At 42.1% G+C, this 25,721-nt stretch overlaps 1 protein-coding gene across 1 annotated transcript; it reads left to right on the plus strand.

Moving 5' to 3' along the window:
• The first annotated feature begins 971 nt into the window (after positions 1 to 971).
• LOC149304908 (synaptophysin-like protein 1) lies at positions 972 to 22,115 on the plus strand. Its single transcript, XM_089478585.1, has 5 exons — positions 972 to 1,067; positions 9,250 to 9,368; positions 10,000 to 10,207; positions 12,158 to 12,346; positions 17,189 to 22,115. Exons 1-5 carry the CDS (start codon positions 999 to 1,001, stop codon positions 17,318 to 17,320), a joined length of 717 nt encoding a protein of 238 aa, XP_089334711.1. The 5' UTR covers positions 972 to 998; the 3' UTR covers positions 17,321 to 22,115.
• The last annotated feature ends 3,606 nt before the right edge of the window (positions 22,116 to 25,721 follow it).

The raw sequence follows: 25,721 nt of genomic DNA on the forward strand, positions 1-25,721 counted from the left end.
TGGTTTCCAGGACCTTCGCCATTTTGGTGGCCCTCTTTTGGACACACTCTAGCTTCTCAACATCCTTTTTGAATTGTGGTGCCCAGAACTGGACGCAATATTCCAGGTGAGGCCTGACCAAAGCAGAATAGAGTGGCACTATTACTTCTTTCAGTCTAGATACTATGCTTCTATTGATGCAGCCTAAAATCGCATTGGCCTTTTTAGCTGCCGCATCACACTGTTGACCCGTGTTTAACTTGTGGTCTCCTTGGACTCCTAGATCCCTTTCGGGACGAAACGTCAGGAACAAACTCCTCCAGAACGTGGCCTAATAGCACGAAAACCGCACAGAAAACTATGGATGGCGACTGTGAAAGCCTTCGACTTCACATCTGTACATAATTTATTTATTTGCGGCATTTATACCCCGCTCTTCAGCCCTGAAGGCTCTCAAAGCATCTTACAGTTATTATTATTATTATTATTAGATGGTTCCCTGCCCTCAGGCTTACAATCTATTTCACAGAAGCACAGAGTTGGAAGAGGCCCCCATGAAGGGCCCTGAATATCCAGTCCAACCCCACTCTGCCATGCAGGAACTCTCAATCAAAGCACAGCAAGACAGAAGGCCATATAACCCAGCCTCTCTGTTTAAAGGCCTCCTTTAAAGATGGAGGGGAAACTAGTCTACAATCTCGTCCAAATCCAAATAGAGAGGAGGAGGAGGAGGAGAGGGCTTCGTTCTTTAACGCCAGCAGGAAACCAACCAGAAAGTAAAATGGCGGGGCGAGGTGTGGCGGAAGTGGGACGAGGGAGGGATGAGTCGTCGGACGCCACACAGGGGCGGGGTCTCTGTGCGTCAGGTGACGTAAGCGAGCGCAATCAAGCGCATGCGCGTGGGGAGCCGGGCGGAGCGTGCCGCCATTTTCCCCGCGCTCATGCGCTCGACCGCCTACGTCACGTGACGCACAGAGACCTCGCCCCTCCTTCGCCCCTGTTTCTTCTCGCCTCAGAAAATGTCGGCGTTGCAGCTGAATCTGGGACCCGCCAAGGAGCCGCTGGGCTTCATCAAAATCCTAGAATGGGTGAGTCTTCCGGCGCCTCCTCCGCTTCTGGAGCGGGAAGAAGAGCTCGGAGCCCGCTCTTGGGTTGCTTCCAGCGTCGCGGGCGGGAGCCACTCTCTGCCCAGCCCTCTTCCTTGGTTTTTTCTTTGAGACTTCAACTCCCAGAATTCCTGCACCTTGACCATACCGAGTGGGGCTTCTGGGAATTGTAGTCCAAAACCTCGTCCCTTCTATATTCGCTAGGGTTAGGGGCACAAGAGCCCCGTGAATACAAAAACGCCATGCTTTTAACCTGAGAGGAGACCTCTCTAGGAACCTCTAGGTCCTCCAGGGCAACTCTATGGTCTGTGGACAGACACTGACCATAGAGTTGCACTGAAGGAGATACAAATGCCTAGTAGAGTATCCTCTCTAGGAATCTCTAGGTCCTTTAGAGCATCTCTATGGTCTGTGGACAGACACTGACCATAGAGTTGCACTGGAGGAGCTACGAATGCCTAGTGGAGTGTCCTCTCTAGGAATCTGTAGGTCTTTCAGTGCGACTTTACTTAAAGTTGACCATAGAGTTGCGCTGGAGGACCTAGAGATTCCTAGAGAGAACGTATTAATTGAATCAGTAAATATCAAAGCCACAAATGTGTGACCAGGGCTCTCTGACATAGAAGGCTAAATGCCTCACAGCGGGACAGTTGTGACAGCCTCATGGTGGCGCAGTGGTTAAATGCCAGCGCTGCAGCTGCTCACGCACAAAGCACACGGTTGTGAGTTCAATTCCAGTTGGGGCTCATGGACAACTCAGCCTTGCATCCTTCTGTAGGTCACTAAAATGAGTGCCCAGCCTGTTGCGGGCAAATAGCGTACGCTTTGTAAACCACTTAGGGAGTGCTTAAGCACACTGGTAGGCAGTATAGAAAAGTACTTACTATTGCTATTCTCAGAATTCCCTATTATTATTATTATCCGAGGAAGGAGTGTGTTCCACTGTCGAACAGCCCTTACTGTCAGGAAGTTCCTCCTAATGTTGAGGTGGAATCTCTTTTCCTGGAGCTTGCATCCATTGCTCCAGGTCCTAGTCTCTGGAGCAGCAGAAAACAAGCTTGCTCCCTCCTCAATATGACCTCCCTTCAAATACAGGGCTATCATATCACCTCTTAACCTTCTCTTCTCCAGGCTGAACATCCCCAGCTCCCTCAGTCGTTCCCCATAAGGCATGGTTTCCAGACCCTTCACCATTTTAGTCTTCCTCCTTTGGACACACTCCAGTTTCTCAATGTCCTTTTTGAATTGTGGTGCCCAGAATTGGACACAGTATTCCAAATCTCAAACTGGATTATTTCTGCGGTGTGTTTTGGACCTTTGCTCCACTCGGTAGGCACCCACTTTTGCTTTCTCCACCTCCAGCTCCTCTTTGTGTCTAGTTTGGGTAGTTTTTCCACCCACTCCTCCCCTCGCATAGTTGGTGCAGGGTGGGGATGTTTGTTGCGCTCTCTCTCCAAACAAGCCATGTGCTGCCAGCCTGAGGAAGCAGCCGTGGGAGAAGGGAGAGATCATATTGAAATAATCTGGATTATTCAGTTTTGAGCTGCTGTCGCGTTGGGGGTTAGTTTTTGTAGGTCCAAAACACACTCCAGGAATAATCCAGTTTGAGACCGCTTTAACTGCCCTGGCTCAGTGCTAGGGAATTCTGTGAACTGTAATTTTGTGAGACCTTTAGCCTTCTCTGTCAGAGAGCTCTGGTGTCACAATAAGCTACAATTCCCAGGGTTCCCTAGCACTGAGCCAAGGCCATTAAAGCGGTCTCAAACTGGATTATTTCTGCAGTGTGTTTTGGACCCATGTTACATGTATAACTTAGCTTGAAAGTATCTTTCCCAGGATGACAAATAAAAATAGATAACTTTTGTTCTTATTTCCAGTTGAAGTTGTGTTGGGTTTTTGATGTTGTAAGAAGTATAAGGTGTTTAAGACCTAGATAAAGAAGCCAGTATCAGGTAGTTCTGCATAGCGTGAGTCTAATGGTAGGAGAAAGCCAGTATGTTTTACTTAGCAGGAGGCATTAATTCAGTGGAGTAAACAGTATGTAGGCAGCTGGTTGGGAAGATCGTGATCTACAAGTGGTTTGCAATACATCAGCCGAGGTTTCCAACTCCACTTTTTTCAACAGAAGCAACAACAAAAAAAGCTTTTCTCTCTCTTTCTACTCCATTATGCTGTTAGAAATCCTGATCTGTAACTGTAGATTTGCATTTTTATATAGAGATTAGCCAAAACTTGAAAAAGTTACTTTTCTGGATTCCAGTTACCAGAATGTCCCGTTCTTCATGACTTCCTACAATTATTACCATGAGGGCCCAAACAGACAGGCCAAAATAAAGCTGCTTTAGGTCACTTTGGAGGTATGCTGTTTAATATGACACATGCATCTTAAGAGGCCAGGAGCTGCGCTCCAGTCTTTAGGACAGGAGCGTGGCTTTGGTGCAGCTTCCAGCCTCTTAGGACGCAAGCAGCATTTAAACAACATACCTCCAAAGTGACCCAAAGCAGCATTATTTTGGCCTGTCTGTTTGGGCCCATGAGAAAGCCATTCCACTGTGAGATTACCCCAGTTCAACTGACAGTTAGATCCTTTTCCCTGGTCACCATTTTTCCTTCTAGCTCCACTAGAAATACCTTATTTCTCTTCACAGCAAAGTGTTGCAAGGGAAGGTGGAGGTGTGAGGAGAAGCCAGGAGTTATGCATGTAGACCTTTGCAGATATGTACTGCAGAGCCTTTTGGTGATGCTTTCACTTGGTTGGCAGTTTAGAAAACTTCCTAGTACAGATGAAACTCCATGGGCTGTCGATTTTTATTTCTGTTAACCACTGTTGTTTTATAGCCCAAAGGTTTCATGGCCACCTTTTGTAGTAATAAAGATCAAAGGTGGTATAAGTAGAAAATGGGAAATGGTATATTCAAGATAAATGTATTAGTTTAAAATGTAGATATTCTTTAATCACAAAACAATTAACTGGACATTTGGATTTCGTCTACCTACATATCTTTAAATGTTTCCCTGCCCCAGCCTGTTTTTCCCTCTCTGGCTGTCTTAAGAATGCTAGCATGACTCTTTTATTCACAAACCCTCATCCTTCCTGTTCACAATACTTGTTTACAGTGGAAAATTAGAGCATAAAATATGCTTTAAGTGGCTGGAAATTTAAATGCAAGGTCATAATAGAGTTCTTCCAGATGTGTACAAAAATTGGGCCTTTGTGATTCATTTTTGATAAAGTCAGCAAGACACGTATTAAGAAGAACATGGAATTGAGAAAGAAGCCTGTTACGTGATTAACAAAATGTTACTCAATTAATTGTATCAATTATAGAAAGTTGATTAAAACTGCAGTACACACTTACCTGGAAATACATTGCATTAAATTAAGTGAAATGAATGGGATTGTGTTGCGTCATTATTATCTGGCCCTTGTGGTCTCTTACGACTCATTATTATCTCTTTGTTACTTTTTTGTCATAGAGCTCCAAGCATTGTACATGATCCTTCTGCCTGTTTTTATCCTTATAACAGTCCTGTGAGGTTGGTCAGTCTGAGAGTGGGTGACTAGCCTAAGGATACCCAGGGAGCTTCATGGTCATTGAAGAATTTGAACCTTGGCCTCTCCAGTCAAGCCCTTGAACCACACTGACTTTTAACTGAGCAGTGATGGCGAACCTATGGCACGCGTGCCAGAGGTGGCACTCAGAGCTCTCTCTGTGGGCACATGTGCCATCGTCCCAGCACAGAGTTTGTTACTAGAAAGCCAGAGGGACATGGCACTTTGCAATGAATAAGTGCATTTTGGGTTGCAGTTTGGGCACTCGGCCTCGAAAAGGTTCACCATCACTGGAATAGGGATTTGAACTATGAATCTGGGGAAAAAAGTCTGATGAGCTTTCGTGTCATATGAGAAAAAAATAATAGTTCTGAAACCAGCAGTATTTTAAAATGCTTCCAGATGTCACAGTAGACAGCTAGTATAATGCACTAATACTATGGAGACCCACTGCTCTGCTCTAGTGCTATGGAGATGCAGGATCAGTTTCTCACTCAGCCATGAGGTTCACTGGGGACTCTGAGTCAACCACTAGCTTGGATTCAGGCTAAATTAGTCATATTAATTAATTAAATTAGTCCTAATAATTTCTGTTGAGAGCTAGTGTTACATATAGTCATTATCATCTTGGGTTGCAACTTCAGCAATCCAGGTTTCAAGACACAACTTGGAGCCCCTCCAGATGAAAGAAAAAAGTCCAAAAGTCACAGGTTTGGTTACTGTGCAAACAAGTTTTATTTTGGACATCCATGTGGCATTTTCTTAATCCCTAAATGTTTCCTGGGCATTTCCAGCATTACCAAGCAGTTTTCATTCCTACCATTGCTAATTAAACTAGTATTTTCTGAAATGAAATGTAGCTCTATTTGACTGTCTGTCTTATTTTCCTGGAACTAGCTCAGATGGCCACCATCAGCAGATGGAGTTATTGTTTCAAGGATACAGATTGAACAGAGATCAAGCAATGGAAAAAAGGAACGTTTGCACCAAAACAAAATGATCCTAATGTTTAACTCGTGTAAGATTGCTAAAGCACGTTGACTATAACTCCTGAATAATAAAGAAGATTCAGTGGAAATTTTTGAAAAACAATATTAATATGCAGAGTCTAGATGTGACACATGGCCAATGGAAAGGGGAGGAGGAAGAACACAAGGGAAAGGGAGTGAGGAAACCCAGGATATTTCAAGAAGTGTGGATGCAAACCTGGGAATATGCAGGTAAAATCAAAACCCAAACCAGAGCCTTTCTCCCATCTGGATGAGCTCTTTGACATTAGACTCACTGCATGATCATGGGCTACCGTTTCTGTTTCAGTCTGACCTTCCTCATAGGGTTATTGCTAGGATAAAAGGGTAAATGGTGAAGAGAGCCATGTATGCCACATTGAACATATTGGAGGAAAGACAGATTAGTAATACTACTAAAGCACCAATATCTCTGTAGACATATTGTCAGAATCAGCTGAAGCGAATGTGAAAAGTTTGTCATGCTGACTAACTTGATTTCAGTTGGACCTAAGTATCATTAACTTGGTCTGAAATCAGATCACCCTTTCTCAAACAGCCTACCCAATATTTTGAGGATAAATGAGGTAGCAAGAACTACATATTAGCAGAGGAATAGAAGTGTGATAAATAGCATGCCACATATAGAAAAGGCTTTTGCACTTCTTTTGCACATAAGGGAATCTTCTAAGATGCTGCTTGTCGTCTTGTCATCTCTACTGGCTTCTTCATCAGACAGTTATTAAAATCATACATGAGAATAAAAAAATGATGATGTCAGATTCACAGACCTACGTTTTGTCAAGATGAAGATAAGATGGTCTGGAGGGATAGCTATACAGGTAGAGGCCACTCCTCCCTTTGGACATGTGGCCTCTGGAAGACAAAGCACCATAAAATCCAGGCCATAAAATGTTTTTAGCAACAAAAAGAAGATCTTCCCTGACGATCCAGTCTGTTTCTGTCCTGCCCTGTTCCAGACCCCTTTGCGGATGCCAAAAACTGTGAGGCCTCAAATCTCGTGGTTTTTAACGGTGGCACACCATGTGCGTGGCTGCATGCATGTACTGCCATTAGGAACAATAGGGCAGGGCTATCCGCAGATGCTCAAATCCACATTGCAATTCTGTGGTTGGGGCAGGTAGACTGTACTATGTTTCCAGCAATACAAATTGCATTGGGTAGTAGTTGGGTAAACCTGTGTTGAGAAGATTAAAACAAGGAAGTTAGCAAAGCCACAGGGAAGTTCCTCTATTCCCTCTTCTCTTTAAACCACAGGATGGGTAAAATGGGGCTTGGGGAACCAGCGGCCCTGTAGATATTGCTGAACTACAGCCCCTATCATTCCATACTACTAGTCAGTCTGGGTAGAGCTGGTGTAAACTGGAAGCTTACTACACTTGGAAGGCCATAGGTTCCCCCATCCCTCACTAGTCGAGTGGCATGAGACAACAAACCATCCTGAGGACAGAAATGACACCTCTCTTGAGTCTTGTTACTTTGATCTGATGTTGCTCTGTAATCACCACTGAGTTGAAGTATTCAGATTTCAAACCTTGTACCATGGAAAATCATTGTGTTTTTAAAAGTATGGTAAGCATGTACACACAATTTTGTATAAATGGTTTTTCTATTTGTTTTCCTTATGCATGACAGTTTGTGTTTCTGTGAAGGTTTTCTTAGCAAGAGAAGGGGTGGTGGAAGGAAGCAGATGTGTAACAATGTGGGCTAAGCTTTCACAATAGAAAACTTGCCTGTTCAGAAACTATCTAGACAAACATTTCAGTGGGTATTGCAGAAATTTTTCCCCCAACAGTAAACTAAAATGGAAATAACTTACTTCTAATCCATATCATGGTGATAATAGTCAGGAAGTCTCTCTACACAGTTGTCTTTGATGGCAGCAATATTTTATAAAATGGAAGTGGAATGTTACAGTTTCGAAAGCTATAGGATTTTCCAGCGTTTTTATTTTTGAGAAGGAATCAAGTTTTAATTCTTTCTTGTATCATGTTTCTTCCCTTTTCTTTTCAAAGTTCAAGTATTAATGCACTTAAGACATATGAATTGGAGATGAAGAGACCCATAAAAGCTAACTTGAATTTACTGGCTAAAAAGCAGCATACAAAAGCAACTAATAGATGAATCAAAATACAGGGGTATTGAAGGAGGTAGCTTTTGGGACTGCTAGGCATGGGGGAAAAGGGAAGAGTGTAGAAAGTGTGAGAAAGGAGCAGGAAACAGAGTTTGCAGGTTGTATACAGTAAGCATTTTAAGACACTAAGGCCTGTTACAGACTGCCAAAATAAAGCTGCTTCGGGTCTCTTTGGAGGCATGCTGTTTAAATGATGCATGCATCCTAAGAATCCAGAAGCTGCACCCAAAGCTGCACTCCAGTGCTTAGGAATGGAGTGTGGCTTTGGCGCAACCTCTGGACTTGTAGGACCCATGCATCATTTAAACAGCATACCTCCAAAGAGACCCGAAGCGGCTTTATTTTGGCAGTCTGTAACAGACCTAAGAAAAACCTAATCCAGAAGAGGATAAAAGATAGTCCATACACCTTACAAGTGACACTCCAGCCTGTCGTATGGTGAAGTTATTTGGACAGGAGAGTGCCCTTGGCTACTTTTTTTGTGGGTGGGTGAGAGTGTCTTCCTGAGCCAGTGAAGTTCTTACTCCTGTTCTACTCTAAAATTGGAGCAGAATGAAACATGAGGGGCTATAACACAGCGGTAGGACACATGTGTTGCACTCAGAAGGTTCAAACTTTAGCATTTATAGTTTTAAAAAGATCAGATAGTACAGGCAGTGGTTCAGTGGTAAAGACACTGACTCTGACAATTGCAAGTTCTGCAGGTCGGCAGTTCAAAGCCCAAGCACCGCGGGACCGAGTGAGCTCCTCTCACTAGCCCCAGTTTCTGCCAACCTAGCAGTTCGAAAGCATGTAAAAGTGAAGGTAACAGCATTCCATGCAGTCATGCTGGCCACATGACCATGGGATTGTCTTTGACAATGGGGGCTCCCTCGGCTTGGTAGCAGAGATGAGCACCACCTCCTACAGTGGACACAACTAGACAATCTTGTCAAAGGAAAAACTTTATCTTTAGTACATGTGGTGGAAAAATCGTGGGCCTACACCCCTGGAGACTTGCTTCCAGGTAAAATAGAGAATTCTGAGTTTGAACTGAACTTGAGAAACTTACCCTTTTACACTAAATCCCCCAGAATCTGCCACCACACCATGTCCTGATTTTTTAAAAATTGGAGATGCTAAAGTTAGAATCGTTTGGGTACAAAACATGTGCTTTATCACTAGAAGTGACTGTTTCCCAAAATTACTATTCAAAGCTCTAGGATTGATAGGCCAACAGTATGACCTGCTGTGGTTTAAGGCCTAGTTCTCCAGAAAAAAAACAAGCTCCCAGGACATCAGCACTTTGAGTTCACTTGTGACTGATGATTTGGATAAAGCAACAGGACCTTCTCCTGTGGATATGACTTCAAAGGTTCATAAAATGCATGTATTTCCTCCTTTGTAGTGTATTTGCATACATGACTGAAAAGTGTACTAATATTTATTTTCATCTTGGATCCTTTGTAGATTTTCTCTATCTTTGCCTTTGCTACCTGTGGAGGTTACAGTGGAAAAACAGCGGTTTTTCTCACCTGTCCTGGTGCCAAAAACCTGACTTTGCAAGCTAATTTTGCTTACCCTTTCAGGTAAGAGGATGGATTCCTTTGAGTAAAGCTGTAACTTTGGTGTCAATGTGCATATAAACACATCTAATTTGTTCCATAGTAAACCAGTTCACCCTTGAAAGGCTGAGACAGAAAGCTGCTTAATGTCCAGGCCTGGTTCTGGTTTGGGGAGGTCCTGGGGCATCATGCCCTCCTCTAAGGCCTCTTTCCCCAGGAACTAGATGATTTTTTAAAAAACCAGTTGAAACTGACATCAGAACTATGATTTTATCCATCACCGTTCTGTGCCTTAAAAAAAGTCTTAAGCATGCAAACAAGACCTGTCCTTGAAATGTTTTTATCCTGTGTAAGATTCCCTGCTCATTCCATACTTCCATAGTCCCCCTCTCTATACTGTACTGCTTATTTTTAATAGCAATGCAGAGGCCCATGTAGGATTAGATGATGAATCTGCAGCATCTTGCTTAGTTCTGATCCTCAGATGCTGCATCTTTTGAATGCACAATCAAACCATTGTTGTCTTTCAGACACAGGCTACCCTATGCTGTCTCTGATGTTGTGGTTTTATTTTCAAGGGGAACTTTGTTGGTACAGAGGAAACAAAACCCCATTTTCAAAACACGTTCTTTCTTTTGACGGTCCTAAATTTAAGGTTGAACAAGGCTACCCTTGGGCCTCTGGAATCGAAAGACTGCAACGTCACCTGGGACAAGGCCTACTTCCTGGTGGGAGACTTCTCCTCCTCAGCACAGTTCTTTGTCACCTTTGCAGTCTTGGTGTTCCTGTACTGCATGGCTGCCTTGGTGCTGTACCTGGGCTACCTGCATTTATATCGGGGTGCTGGCAAACTCCCAATGATTGTAAGTTGATTGCCTTTTACTTCCCTATAATGTATCATACATGGCAAGTTAGAAATATTGCTCATCAACATTATCTTTGAATATGCAGGCTACTGTGGGTGCCATTTTTGGGAGAAAGGTGGGAAGGAAATCTAGTAAGGAAGCAAATAAAGGCATGCACTTCTTTGTGCTACGTGCTTCTCAAAACAGAGAAGTAATTAGACTTCTTTATCTGGAGAATGGTCTGGACTAGAATCCATGCCCTGTGAAAAGCAGCTTAGGGATCTGAGACTGTTTAGCCTGGGGAAGAGCAGAGGAAGAGGTAACATGATAGCCATGTTTAAATATTTAAAGGGATGTTATATTGAGAGTGGGGCAAGCTTGTTTTCTGCTGCTCCAGAGACTAGACACAGAGCAATAGATTCAAACTGCGTCAGAAAAACTCCCTGCCAGCCTTTCACTTTAAATATGATGCAGTTATTCCTTTTTCCCCCCTGCTGCCCTTTGTCACTGGGATCACAGGAATGCAGGTAAGTGTGCTGTCCCTTCTGTATGATGAGTTGACTGTGTGGATGATGAAAGGGTGCACTCTGGACACTGATTTTTTCCCACCCCAGTTAGGGCTTGAAACTCTAAATCAGGGGAGAGAAAATGTGGTCTTTTAGTTGTTGGGATTCAACTCCCAACATCGTTCACCATTGGCTATGCTTGCTAAGACTGATGGGAGTTGCAAGTCCTACATCAGGATGCCAGGGTACAGACCTAGACTCCTCTGATACCCCTAATTCCCCACCTTTTTTTTCCAGGCAGTTTTCCACTCAAAAATATTCTAAATCAGTGAAAACCACTGCAAAAATGCAGTGCCATGTTTGCACATCAAGCTAAACCAAGAATATCCTTAGCCACATTATTAACAATATGTTGATTTAATCATGGGTTTCCCACCACAGTTTGTTTTCTCTACTTCTGGTCTCTTTCTGTCTTGCATCTTTTGCAAGACAGCTAAGGAAGCAAGACATGGAAAAGCCACAGTTGTGCGTTTGGACATAGCAAACGATGATGGTTTAAACAAGCTGTACTAAACAAAAGCCAGATAATTAGAAACTAGATATAGTTTCTATCAGAAAAAAGCCTGTTGAGTCCCTCAGTTCGCATAGAATAGGGTATTTATCTTCCAACTTGTTAAAAAGTTAGAATTCGTAGCTTGACAAGAAACCATGACTTCTAATTACAGTTTGCAACTGGTTGTTGGTGGGGATGAGTTAAGAGTTAACATAATAACAAGCCAGAATTCAGCTAACTGTAGCCTGGCTTACTGTTATACGTGAACTGACTGTTGTCTGCAACAACTACGTTAATGGAGGCTATAGTGCAGTGTGATACACTTAATATGACCCTCGAATTGATAGAGAGCACAACAGATTAGATGATTTTTTTACCAGTCATTTATCCCCATTAAAGGCAGGTCCTGTTTCACAAAAAGTTCCTTGCTCCCAAACTTTGTATGACCTTCATAGTTGAACATCAGAACTTTCCCAAAGGGGAATGAAGAACCTTGGTGGTCCAATTTTGGCTGATCATTCCAAGGTGGCTCCCTGCCAGTCCAGTCTTGGGTGAGCTTGAGCCCCTTGCTCCCCTGTTCTAGGGTCCACACTCAGTAAAATCTTAAACCAGGATCTCTCAAGTTCTAGACAAATATTAAACTGACTCTCCCCACTGAACAGTAAAGGCATGTGCAGATCAGTCCTATGTAAAACTTAACAACCAACTGATATAAATTCTGTTGTTTGTCTTGGCTAGAGTAATTGCATTGAATCAGTGGGAATTATCTAGATGTTTACTTACCATTGAAAAATTGATTGAATGGGTCTACTCTAGCTGAGATTAACCAATGGGATGCAAACCATAATGTGTGAATTTCCATCTCCAAGACTGGGATTCACAATGAACCCATATTTTCTCCTCTTACAGGACTTTGTTATCACGGTGGTAATCTCTTTCCTCTGGCTGGTTAGCACATCGGCTTGGGCGAAGGCCCTCACAGATATCAAAACATCCACTGGTGCTGATCTTGTGTTAGATATTGCCCCGTGCAAAATTCAACCTGGATTATGTCACTTCAGTGACATCCGAAGCTTTGGGTCTTTGAACGTCTCAGTGGTATGTATATGTTAGTAGCAGGTGCTGGGGATAAATCATGGGTCGTTCTTGTGTTTGCTTTTTGAGGTTTTCAAAGGCACCGAGCCAACTACTAGTGGATACAAAATACTGGTCCAGATCAGTGTCCTTTTATTTTCAAGGTGTCCTGGACTACAACACCATTATTCCCAACCATAGCTCAGCAGTCATTTATTGCAAACACTGAGTTACTTGAAATAAGGCAGTTCTTTCACACTGTAAAATAAAAAGGGATAATTAGACAGGCTTTTAAAACATTAAGTTTTTAAAGCATGGCATGGCATTGCATTGTTTTAAAGTATTTTAAACATTTTTGTATTTTTAATTGTATTTTATTCTTTTAATATACAACTTGTCTTAATATTATAATAATTAAATCTATTTTAATGTACTATTTTGTATGCTTTTAATTGTGCTGTTTTTTAATGTCGTGAGCCACCCTGAGTCCCAGTTTTGGGAAAAGGGTGGGATATTTATTATTATTATTATTATTATTATTTGCATTAAAATACTCTTAAATGTGAAATGGATGTGTGTCCCTCAACTACTTTGGTATGCTTTGTACCACTGACTTGCAGCATTCTGATACTTCAAAACGTAACTTAATGATAATAATTTAACTTAATGGTAATAATAATAATATTAAGTAATAATAGTAATAGAGAGCCAGCATAGTGTAGTGGTTTCAGTGTTGGACTATGACTCTGGAGACCAGGGTTCAGTTTCCAGATTGTCCATGAAATCCACAGGGTGACCTTGGGAAGTCACATGCTCTCAGCCTCAGGGGAAAGCAAAGACAAACTATCTCTGAACAAAATGACTTGAAAACACACAACAACAGCAACAACAAAGTAATAATTTAGTTACTTTTTAACAATGAGAAAGTACAGTTACCTGGGAGGGCAACCGTGAAGGAATTAGATAGGATCCTGAAGTGTACAGATAAATAATTGAATACTATACTTAAGATTATCTGTGCCATCCTATTTCCCATTTCTATGTATGTATGTATGTATGTGAAAGTTGGACAGTGAAGAAAGCTGAAAGGAAGAAAATAATGCCATGTGGTGGTTTTGCAGATACCATGGACTGGTAAAAAGGCAAATAAATGAGTCCTAGAGTAAATCTTGCCAATAAAAACCCATGATAAGGTTGCTTTAGTTTCACTGTAAGTGGGAAATGACTTGAAGGCACACAACAGCAGCAACAAAGAGCAAATCAAGCCTGAAGGCTTGCTAGAAGCCAAGATGACTAAACTGAGACTATCATACTGTGACCATATCATGAGAAGACATGACTGATTTGAAAAGACAATAATGCTCGGTAAGATAGAAGTTTGAAGGAAAAGAGATAGACAGCATTCCAGATGGATAGACTCAGTTGAAGAAGCCATAGCTCTGAGTCTGCAAGACTTGAGCAGTTCAGTGGAAAATGGGTGACCTGGAGGTATCTCATTCCGAGTCACCATAAATCAAAGTCGACTTGACGGCAGCTAACAACAGTAACAATAACAGTTACTTTTAAAGGCCTGGTTCCAATTCCTAGTCTCAACAGAAAATCTGTAAGCAGCTAGAAAGGAATGTCATAATCACTAAAAGTCAACATGGGTTTCTCAAAAACAAGTCATGCCAGACTAATCTGATCTCTCTCTCTCTTTTTGATAAAATTACCAGCTTGGTAGCCGAAGAGAATGCGGTGGATTCAGCAGATCGTGATTTCAATAAGGCCTTCGACAAGGTCATCCAGAGGAAATGAGTCAGAGACTAAGCTCAGGGAGGAGCTAGTAGCAAGTAGGTCTTCTATATTGCTGCAGCCCCAGTCTTTGGAGCTTAGTGACAGAGCTTGGTGAACAGACTTAGAAAATGGGTGTTTCATGTGGCTGTGCAGGAAGAGACAGTATGGTAGCTATCCATCTTCCAAACCATATTATTCTTTGCTTCTCTACATCATTTGTCCCTACTCTTTCAGTAAGTGTGACTATTCTTATCAATGACTTGGATGAAGAAATTATCAAATTTGTCGAAGACATCGAATTAGAAGAAGTAGCTAATACCCCAGAGGACAGGTGATCTTAATACAGTGCGCCCTTCCCTTACGTGGGGATCTGTTCTGGATCCCTCTGCATAAGGGAAAATCAGTGTATGCTGAAGCCCCATAGGAACGAATGGGGCTTGCGCCCAAGGCGCATGACAGGCTCTTCCGACGCGGCTTTCCGTGTATGCTGACAGCCGCATATGGCACGCTCGTGTAAAACGTGGGCACACTGTAGATTAGAAAACTGGGCCAAAACTAATAAAATGAATTTCAACACAGAGAAATGTTAGGTACTGCACTTAGCCTGGAAAAATGAAATGCACAGTTATAAAATGGAGGAAACCGAGCTTGACAACAGTACATATGAAAGGGATCTAGGAGCCCTGATAGACCACAAGTTGAATATGAGTTAATAGTGTGATGCAGCAGTTAAAAAAGCCAATGCGATTCTAGGCTGCATTAATAGAAGTATGGTGTCTAAATCAAGGGAAATAGTAGTGCCACTCTATTCTGTTTTGGTCAGGCCTCACCTAGAATACTGCGTCCAATTCTGGGCACCACAATTAAAAAAGGATATTGAGAAGCTGGAGCGTGTCCAGAGGAGGGCAACAAAAATGGTAAAAGGTCTGGAAACCATGGCCCATGAGGAGCAACTTAAGGAGCTGGATATGTTTAGCCTGGAGAAGCGAAGGTTAAAAGGTAATATGATAGCCCTGTTTAAATATTTGAAGGGATGTCATATTGAGGAAGGAGCAATTTTGTTTTCTCTTGCTGCAGAGGCTAGGACATGGAGCAGTGGATGCAAACTTGTCAGGACCAGTTGAACTCTTCCCCTGGATACAGTAGAGAAGGCTTCTGAGGATGATCAGCTATTTACTTCTGCAGTCATAGAAGAGTAGAAATTGCTACTAAGGCATCTTTGGACAGAGCTAAAAAAACAAGGACACATAAATCATATAAAAGGATTTGAAAGACCTTAGCTCCACCTCACAAAATTGGCGGGCTAAACATTTCACTGTTCTCAAAACAGTTGGTTCTTCTTAGGTTTCTTTTCTTTTCTTTCCCAGGGAAGCCTTACTTAGTTGTTTTAACCACCAGAGGAATTGATTATGGAGGCCTTTAGAATTCTTCAGAAACTGAAAAGACTGAGGTAGGAGCTAGACATATTTCATGCTAACAACTACAAGAAAAAAGATTGCATCTCAATATTAAGAAGAACTTTCTGACAGTGGAACACACTCCCTTGGAGTGTAATGGAGTTTCCTTCTTTGGCGGTTTTTAAAGAGAGGTTGGATGGCAAACTGTCAGGGGTGCTTGACAATGTATTCCTGCATGGCAGGCAGTTGGACTGGATGTCCCTTGAGATCTCTTTCAGCTGTATGATTCTAAGCAGAAACACCCCCATGCATTCCTTTACCAACATTCAGCAAGTCCAATTAATACAAGCCCTCTCTCTGAAGCTGTTTTAGATTATGTAGTTAACGTATTTAAAATGTATAAAAGCATCACACATTTTGCTATCTATATAATTATTAATCTGTCCAACAACCTACGTTACCTGTTTGTTGAATCCATACAACCATTTTGTATTTCCCTCTTCCATGATAACACAGACCAGTTTCAAACCCTATACCAGCTAGTAAGAGCAATATATCACATCATCAGAAATCTATACCTATGTGTAATACTATATACATAGCTGCCTTGAGTCCCTGTCCTGGGAGGAAGGTGGGATATAAATAAACAACGACAACAATAATATCAAATACATATCATTTAGCATACATCATATATCACATGTATATCAGTTAACACACCTGAAGTAAACCATTATAAACCACAGCATATTTATATAAAGAAAAACATCCAAGTCATACTTTCCAGTTGACCCCATACATATATCATTCATCACAGTTGGATTCAAAAATACATGGTACTTAACAGCGCAGCTTAACAATATATTTATCTACAACAATATTGGAGTACATCTCTCAGTTTCCAACATAACAGTATTAGCAAGAACCTCCTGACAGAGCTGTTTTGTCGGGAGATTCGCTGCGGATGGTGGCTTGCGTCCAGGAGCCTTCCTAAACTGCAGCCATTGCTATCAGCGTTCCGCTGGAAGTCCTTTGGAGGTTTTTCAACAGAGGCTGGATGGCCATGTGTCGGGAGTGCTTTGAGTCTGTGTTCCTGCATGGCAGGGGGTTGGACTAGGTGGCCCTTGAGGTCTCTTCTAGGATTCTGATTTTAAACACTACTGTATAAGAAAAGAAAATAGCACTCATCTAGGTGAAGGACCTAACTAGGGCTAATCATCTTTGTGAATCACAGTTCTCCTCATTTTTCCATTTGTTGTTGTTGTGTACCTTCAAGTTGACTCCGACTTATGTCAACTCTATTCTAGGGTTTTAGTTTTGTTTTGTTTTGCTAAGAGTTGTTCAAGGCTTGCCCTAGGTCACCCAGTGGATTTCTGTGGCTGAGTGGGCATTTGATCCCAGGACTCTGAAACCCCTTGTCAAACACTCAAACCACTCACTCCATGATGCTGGTTCTTCTCCTCTTCCACACTAGGGCTTTTTTTCTTTGCTTCAGGTAAGTAGAACAGTATGTCATGCAACCATCAGATAACAATCGCATGGATAGAGTAATCTGTTAACTTATTTTGCCCCTACCTTCTGAAGCAGGAAACGGGCAGCTTTCTTGTTATGCTCGAGTCCTATATGTCCAAAATAAAAAAACAGTTATTTCTGCTTACCCCTTACCTCCCTCTCTCCCCACCTCCCTTTTCAGGTCATTGGTTTTCTCAACCTGATTCTCTGGGCAGGAAATGCTTGGTTTGTCTACAAGGAAACCAGCCTCCATAACTCTCCAGCAGCTACTCCTCCAAATCCAACTAGTGTCTCATCTCCTTCAGGGATGTAAGGAACATGCAAAGCCACATGGTATGGAGTGTTACCTTTCACCGCAGGATGGTCACTGCAGCAGTTTTCTTCCCTCACCCCCAGTTATGCAGTTGATGTGTGGGAAACATTTGGGTGTCCTCTTTTATCCCCCCCCTTTTTTTTTTTGCTCTAATTCCCAGTATGTAAGAAGAAAGAATGGAGATCTCCTCTTTGCCCTGTATGCATGCAAGAGGATCATTCTACTGTATTGAAGCTTGTTCTGTGCATTGAAAAGATGAACAGCAGTTTCTTAAAAGCTTAACAGAAACAGCCATCTTCAGCCTCCTGAGGTTGACTTTGTGAGCTGGTGCAGGTCAGCATGCACTGTGGAGCTGGAGTTACACAGCTCTGCCTGAGATGCAACCTGATCCTTTTTACTCAGAAGGAAGGCTCACTGATTTAGTGGGGTTTACTTCTAAATAAATGTGATTAGGATTGCAGTCTTGGTCTCACCCAGACAAATGCCTTTGTCTGCTACAGTCAGGAATTGTATATAATGCTTACAGATGTATATTGTTCTTAAGTGACACAATTATCTGATAATCTGCTTGATGCAGTCCGTGTAAGTAAAATTTAGTCACTTAAATCTTACATAATTTTAGGGAGAAGTTGGGAAGCTTTGAGCCTGGTGCTACAGTGCTTGATTTTGGTTATAGCCAGGAGCTCTGGGAGTTAGTGTTTGATGTAGACTCCCTTGAATAGAAGATTTCTACATGAATAGAAATGCTAGCCTTCAGATTAGTATTCCTTTTGGATGCTGGTAGAATATGGTTGTCCATTAATGACAAGGCAGGGAAACCGTGGCCATCCATATGTCATTGACCTTCAGTTTCCATCCACCATAACCAGAATGGACTGTGAGAGTTACTGTCCAAAAGCATCTGAAGGGGCTGCCATGTGCTTTTGGAAAAATATCATCCTCTCTCTTTGGCCCCAGTTTCAATTCTAATCCCATTAGCCTTTTCTGCAAGCATTTCATACAAACCAACTGACCATATACTTTTGAATAAACACACACAAATACACATGAAAAAGCCACCAAAGAAACAGTGCCTTATACATAAGATGTTAGAGTGGCATGGGAAGAATCCTAGAAATATTGGTAGAGTTAGTAAGCTTTTGTGGGAAGTGCATCATACAACATTCTTAGAGCTCCTGATTTGATAACCTGTCTTGAAAGTAGTTCATATTCTTTGATTTGTGCATGTATAATAGATTTGGCACACCCTCAGTTCTCTAGAATCTTTTTTATTTGAAAAGGCAAAATCATAGCAGGCATGGTTACAGATGCCAAAAACTGAAAAGCAATTTGAAAACCCTATAAGCTCCCGAGAGTGTCTCTTACATGGCTAGCTGCTACTTTTTATTGTAAGCACTAATAATGTTTCCTGCCTCATCCCCATTCCTTTCATTCCACTAGAGGCGTTTGTTACCAAGTCACTCTTTTGCCAAAATATTCAGAAAAGGTTGTAGGAATGAACAAGGGGTCAGAATAAAGCATTCACATTGAGTAAGCCTATGGAAAAATAATTTTGCATCATTGTAATGTTTCAAATGTAATTTATTGTCAGATCAGCCTGAGGAAATGGGCCAGCTACTTTAGGTCAAGTGTGGACAACTATGGCTGCCTAGATATTTTTAAACTGTAGCTTCCATAATTCCTGAATATTAACAGCTGCTGAGTAGGACTGACATAGAAGAAAAAATATCTGGAAGATTACATTTGCTCACCTTTGCTTTGGGAGATCTGTGCTGTATTCTTTGCTCATATATGACATCTTGTTACAGTTCAAGCAAGGAAGTTAACAGCTGTCATCCTTAAAAGAATTGTGGTGATTTCCAATTGTGTGAACAGTAGGTCAATCTTTTACTTTTCCAATGTGCTCAGGAAGCATTTCACACTACACTATTAGGGAACTATGATTCAACCTTAATAACATTTCGAATTCTCAGCCAGAGGGTACTGGTGTGTCCCCAAGCTACAAACCCCAGGATTCCATAGGATATAGCCGTTGAATCAAAATGCTAACATTAGCCTGTTACAGACAGCCAAAATGGAGTGTGGCTTTGGTGTGGCTTCTGGACTCTTAGGACGCATGCATCATTGAAACACCATACCTCCACTGTGACTCGAAGCAGCTTTATTTTGGCTGTCTGTAACAGGCCATTGTATGGTGTAAAAGGGCTATGGGTTTCTTCTGTGAGCCAGGAAGTTTTCAACATGTGTGCAGCAGATTCTTTCCTGTTGTCAGATAGGCTAAAGAATGTATATCACCATGTGTGTGGCATCTGTTTTTATTCTCATTAGAACTGCAGCATCCACCACTTGCAGCCAGGGCTTATGGGAATGGAACCACACTTGGAACACTTCAAGTAAATTCTTCTTGCCCTCCATGAGTCATTCCCTAAGATGCTTTACATCAGAGTTACTTTAGAATAGAGCTTAGAAACATGATTATTTGGGACTTTAACTTCCATGATGGCTGGAGGGTTCTAGGAGACATTTTCCCAAGCATTGCTGTGGATCAGGGATTCTAAGTAGCTTCTGAAAAAAATGGGCCTTTTGTTGTTCCTAGTCAGTTCCTAGGGCCAGCATGGCAACAGGCAGGTGTTTACACAGCTGCCCACCGCCATGCTATGGACGCAGTTCCTCCATGCACCCTATACCTGCCTCCACCATTGCATCTGGTGAGGAGATCCCCATTGTAGATTGTATGGAGGGAAATGGGGTGCCTGGCTACACCCACATGGCCAGATGCCCCCATTAGATGTCACAGGCCATGACAGGAGGTCTTCTCAGCAGACATGACAGCAGAGGCTGTTACAGGGCATGCAAGGCTGTCTGGTCTGCCAGCTGTCGCTGCAGAGTTTCCTAGAAACTCCATAGCAAACAGCCAGTCTTTTAGACTGGGTTAAGCCCCCTTTTGGCTGGGATTGGGTGGATCCACCAGATCTTCGTCTGGTCTGCCTGGTCCTGGCCTGGGCTAATGGCCTGCATTATCTTGACAGTGGAAACAGGGCCTTTTGGGCTGTGTGTACAGGCCCCAAAGTGATCTCAGTGTAAGCATTATCAGTCCAGAAGTATCAATAATACAAGCCACTTAATCCTTAACTGAGCACTTTTTTCTTAAATATTGAAGCACAAATTATCCGTTTTCCCCTTGTGTGTCTTATATGCCCAAAACAAGTTTAACTAACCACCTACCTAGAACGTTAAGAACCTTGTGTAGAGCTGAAAGAATGCCTTAATATTCTTTATTTGTTTTAAAGCTTTTTACCTCAGGGCGTCCTAAAATATGTACGGTGCTTGGTGCTAAAGAATGTAGAAGGTGACCTCAGAGGCAGACTCCTGAGTGTATCAACCTTAATTTAAAACAAACAAGTCTCTATTCTTCATTCTTCCAATGCTGCTTTCCTGCTTGCTGCTTGTTCCAGGAGTATAAATGAAATGCATGGCTGAATACAAACACCTATGCCTTATAAAGGGAGATGCTTCTCAGAGGTCTGTGAATCTGTCAAGTTTATCCAGCTTCATGTTTTGAATAATAATTATCTGCTTTCTCTCAAGGATAAATTAAAGTCACTTTAAAATCACTTTTTCAGTCTATATAGCCCACTCATCCCTGCATTCTTGGAATGAATGTGCATGTAAGGCATTTTCCAGGTGGGAAGAGCAAGCAAATTATTTCCCTTTGCTCAGATTTTTAAAATAACCTTGGCTTACAGACTTTTGTAGAATCGAGGCTTCTCACACAAACTTTTCTGGCCTGTTGGTAGTCTGACTACTTACCCTACAGTCCCTTACTTTGGAAATAGGTGGTCTAGATAATCTCCAGGCCTCCAGATATTTTGGATTGTGAGTCTACAGTCTCTTACCATCAGCCAGGCTGGATAGGGATCCTCTTCTACCTACTTCACTTTCCACTTGTGCTTTCAGTCTGTACAAAAATCCCCCCAAAGCTGGCTGTATGGATTGAGAGAAACAGTGATCATGGAGGTAACCCCTCAGTCTGTCTTGAGCGCTTGTAAAATTGTTAAAACACTGGATGCATTTAAAAGCTGATTAACTATGCAAATGTTTGCAAATTATGCTTTCAGCTTTTTTTTTAGTAAACCCGAAAGTAAGAGTGCTTTAGGGACAGGGAGATAGTGAAGTAGAAATATACCTAATGTCTCCTCCCTGGTTCCTCTTGTAAGGCTATATTAGCATAATACATCACAATTTCTTTACACAATTTTCTTATTAGATCTCTCCTAAACCACTTCCTTCCTATATAGTTAGCACAAAGAAATGCACCTTTTTTAAAAGAAAGAAAGAAAGCTGGCTGTGTCTCATATATAGTCTGTTGGCCAGAGCTTTATCTTATGTAAGTATGGAGTTTTATTCCTGTGGTATACCCATGCTGCACTATTAACAGCAGTTTGATACCAATTTAATTGCCATTGCTCCATCCTCTGGAATATACTGTACTGGGATTTGTAATCAGGTGATGATTTATTAAAGTGGCTTCCAAATATTACAACAGTGTGGAGTCAGTACACCTCTAATAGAGTGTGGTCATTGGAATGAGAGGTGGATACCATCTTTTGTCCTTTTCTTGTTGTCGTTTTGCTAAGCATTGTATTTATCCTGAAAAGATGGAGGCCAGATTCATTTTGTTACAAAAAGGGTCACACATGCAACCTTTTTCCCCCCTGTCTCTCATCAGAACTGTGTGACAAACATGTATGCGTTCTGTATACAACCGGTGTAATAAAAATATTTGCTCACTAAATTTAAGTGATCTTGAGTTATTAATGCCTTTTTTCTTCCAGAACTTGCATCAGAGTATAGTTGAGCTTACGCTTATATATACTGCACCATTTTTGTGATGTTCTGACGAATCCCAGCATGTATTTTAAAACAAATCTCTAGATATTGCGAGTCTTAACACAAGAGAAGAGCAGTGATGCGCTGGATGTGGAAGTGAAATTGCAAACTTCAGAGGCTGTGGACATCGTTCTTAATTTCTAAAATAAATAGCAGAGGTTAGGCATCTGCATGTGGGGGGTTTGGGTTTGAAGGGGGGTTCTTTTACAGGTGTTTTACACAGTTAAGGATCCACATTACCCACTCAAGACACTTAAAATACTTTGCATTACAACAGTAATGGCTCACAAAAATATACTAGTACCCTTCTCCCACTATTATGACTGTTGTGCCTAAGCTTAGCGAGAATGAGAAAGTCTGAGGGGCATGGCAGATGAGCTAGTCAGAAAGTCTTCGTGCTTCATCCCCTATAAAACCTGGATCCACTATTGAACATGTGTTGTGCTATGTTTGTTACCACCATTTTTTATACAGCATCTAATATGACAGCCATGAGGGAAGAATTCACTTTGCATGATTTTCTTCACTGGTAGTGAAGTCAAGCAGAAATGGCTGCCAGATACCACTTGGGTTTCCCCCCCCCCCCCCCCGCCCATAAATTGTGCCATAGAAACACTGGGCTCACAAACAGTGGTGGAATGAAGCTACTCCATTTGTAAAAGTAGGGCTGTTGGAGCATGCCCTAGGAAAGTAAATGCCAACAACTGTTTGAACTTGTTCCTTATATGGAGATATTTTCCTTACATTAAAACAAGTGTAGAATTCCCCGTACCCCATTGAGGTTAACTGAAAACAACTGGCCATTGCTGCAATGTGGAACATGGTTGCCTTGAGTGCATCCCAGAAATGGCCATTTATTAAGAAGAGCTTGGAACAGTTATTTATGGGGATTACATGCTGCGGGGTGGAGGTGTTCTGTAATATAGAAGAAGGTTTATTTCGAGTAAAAGAAGATGCTATAGGCAAGGACTGAAGATGTCATAAACTCATGTTGAAATCGTGTAGCAGCACGTGTTGAGATGTTGGCCCCAGCATGTAAGCATAGTTCTTCTTTGTGGTCTCTGCAAATCATACAAATGGGTTGTACTGCGCCTGTGCAGTGCTGCTCGAAAAACCTCTGGAATCACTGGGCAAAGTTAACTTTGAACACAGACTTTTGTAAAATAAATAAATGCTAATTTATATCTACAGGCACAAACCTGGAAATTGTTTAATTAAAATTACATCTCCACATAGTGGGGAAGGTAGCAAGCTGGTGAGCTGTATATGTATTGCTCAGTGCCACTACCCAGCTTTTAAGACTGGACGTGCAACTTCAAGGTGCATGACTGCTCCACCAGTGGATTCACATTACAAGAATACAGACTCCGCCTAACATTAAGAATAACTGTTCTCTGATAGCAACCCCTCTGGAGTGTGCAGTGTTATTTGTGTAAGGCGTTTCTGTTAAAGGAAAGCCAGGAAGGAAGGAAGGCACTTGGCTGACTGGTCTTTCCTGTGGCAAGGTGGGATCAAGGGTTGCTATGTGGCCGTGTGTGTGTTTGTGTTCTGGAAAGTAATAGCACACAAGTGGTAAAGCTAGCAGGAGTTTCCTAGGCGTAACAAGGTCTACTACAAGAGATATACAGTAACTGCAAATACAATTGCTGTTTCAAATTAAATTGTGGACAGGAGACCTGTGGCCCTTGAATTAATTTCAATAATTCCCTGCAAGTGATCAGTACATGTCCCAGGCATCTACCTGAGCTAAGACAAGATGTGACACGCTGTGAAAAAAGGTGGTAGAAGCAGAAAAGGTGGAGGGGTTGCCTTCTGTCGGCTCTGCACATGAGGCTGCTTGCAGACTGTTGGCAAGAGAATACAGCAGGACTGATGAGGAAGGCCATAATAAACTATCCATTCTTGATCCAAAGGAGGGAGTTTGGATACAGCCACAAGAGTCTGCTTTCAGTAAACCTATAGAAGGTGGTTAGGCAAGTACATTTCAGATGTGGCAAGGTAGCTGTCTACAAGTCTGCCCATTTCCAGACAGGATAGAGTCTATTCCAGATAGTGTTAAGTTTTTGTTTTGTTTTTAATGTAATCCAAAAGGAACTTTTACAAGCTGAAAGTTTTACAAGCCATTCAATATAGCAATAGCAAGTACATTTCTATACTATTTATCAGTGCACTTAAGCACTCCCTAAGCAATTTACAATGTGTAGGTTTATTGCCCCCAACAAGCTGGGTACTCATTTCAGCAACCTACAGAAGGATGCAAGACTTAAGTGGATCCTGGAGCCCTACCTGGAGTTGAACTACAACCTTGTGGCTGTGAATGGCTGTAGTATCAGCATTTAACCACCACACCAGCAGTGTATCAAACCCACTGTACGTACACGCCTTGCGTTGACTAAATTGTGCCAAATTTGAAAACAAGTCCAAAGAGTTTTTCACTTCACAGAAAAACTGTAGTAAGATAATTACAGTTGGGATATTTAGAGAATGATATAAAACTGTTACAGAACTCTGCTGTTTGTGGCACCAGCTTCTTCCCTTGGATCAGCTGCCAAATTAGGCACAGAAAGCATTAGCCATCCAAATCTAGTTCTAGAGATATGGGGCGGGTGTTATCAGTATGCTGATGACACCCAAATATGCTTCTCCATGTTTCGGACTGCTGCAGTGACTAAGGAAGGCATCTCTCCTCTGAATGACTGTCTTAGGGCGATAATGGACCGGATGAGGAAAAACAGACTCAAGCTGAATCCTGATAAGATAGAGGTACTTGCCATAGGGAACCCTAATCTGGGTATGGAGATACGTCAACCAGTTCTGGACAAGTTCCTAAAGGACTGTTCGCAGCTTCAGGGTGCTCCTGGACTTATCACTCCAGTTGTCAGCTCAGATAGACATGACAGCCAGGAGTGCCTGTTATCAGCTTCGGTTGATATGCCAGCTGTGACCTTACCTGGAGCCGGAGGACCTAAAAATGGTAGTACATGCACTGGTCACCTCTCGTCTCGATTTCTACAATGCACTCTACATGGGGATATCCTTGAGCCAAGTTCAGAAGCTTCAACTGGTGCAAAATATGGCAGCCAGACTGGTCGCTGGTAAATCCAGAGCAGACCACATAACATCTGTCTTAAAATCTCTCCACTGGCTGCCAATTAGCTTCCGGGAACAGTACAAAGTGTTGGTTATCACCTTTAAAGCCCTACATGGCTTGGGTCCATCTTACTTACAGGAGCAGCTCCTACCTTATAATCCACTTGCACACTCAGGTCCTCTGGGAAGAACTTACTGCAGCCTATGAAGACCAGGTTGGCTGCGGTTTCCCAGAGGACTTTTCATCCACCACTCCGAAAGTGTGGAATGACCTGCTGGAGGAGATCCGTCATATTACTACCCTTGATGCCTTCAAAAAAGGCTGTCAAGATGGATCTCTTGCCTTCCCAGACTGACCTCCCAAAGATAACCCTGTCCACAACTGGTTGTTCTATTCCATTGCTCATTTTTAATTCTTTAA

This window comes from Sceloporus occidentalis, unplaced genomic scaffold (genome assembly GCF_023333645.1).
Source record: "Sceloporus occidentalis isolate IW3139 unplaced genomic scaffold, rSceOcc1.0.p SCAF_13, whole genome shotgun sequence".
NCBI lineage: Eukaryota > Metazoa > Chordata > Lepidosauria > Squamata > Phrynosomatidae > Sceloporus > Sceloporus occidentalis.

Bases quoted from the DNA above. Each gene is read 5' to 3' on its own strand.
- LOC149304908 (XM_089478585.1), top strand. From the start codon at position 999: ATGTCGGCGTTGCAGCTGAATCTGGGACCCGCCAAGGAGCCGCTGGGC. The intron at 1,068-9,249 runs GTGAGTCTTCCG...GATCCTTTGTAG, and splicing joins TCATCAAAATCCTAGAATGG to ATTTTCTCTATCTTTGCCTT. The intron at 9,369-9,999 runs GTAAGAGGATGG...CCTAAATTTAAG, and splicing joins AATTTTGCTTACCCTTTCAG to GTTGAACAAGGCTACCCTTG.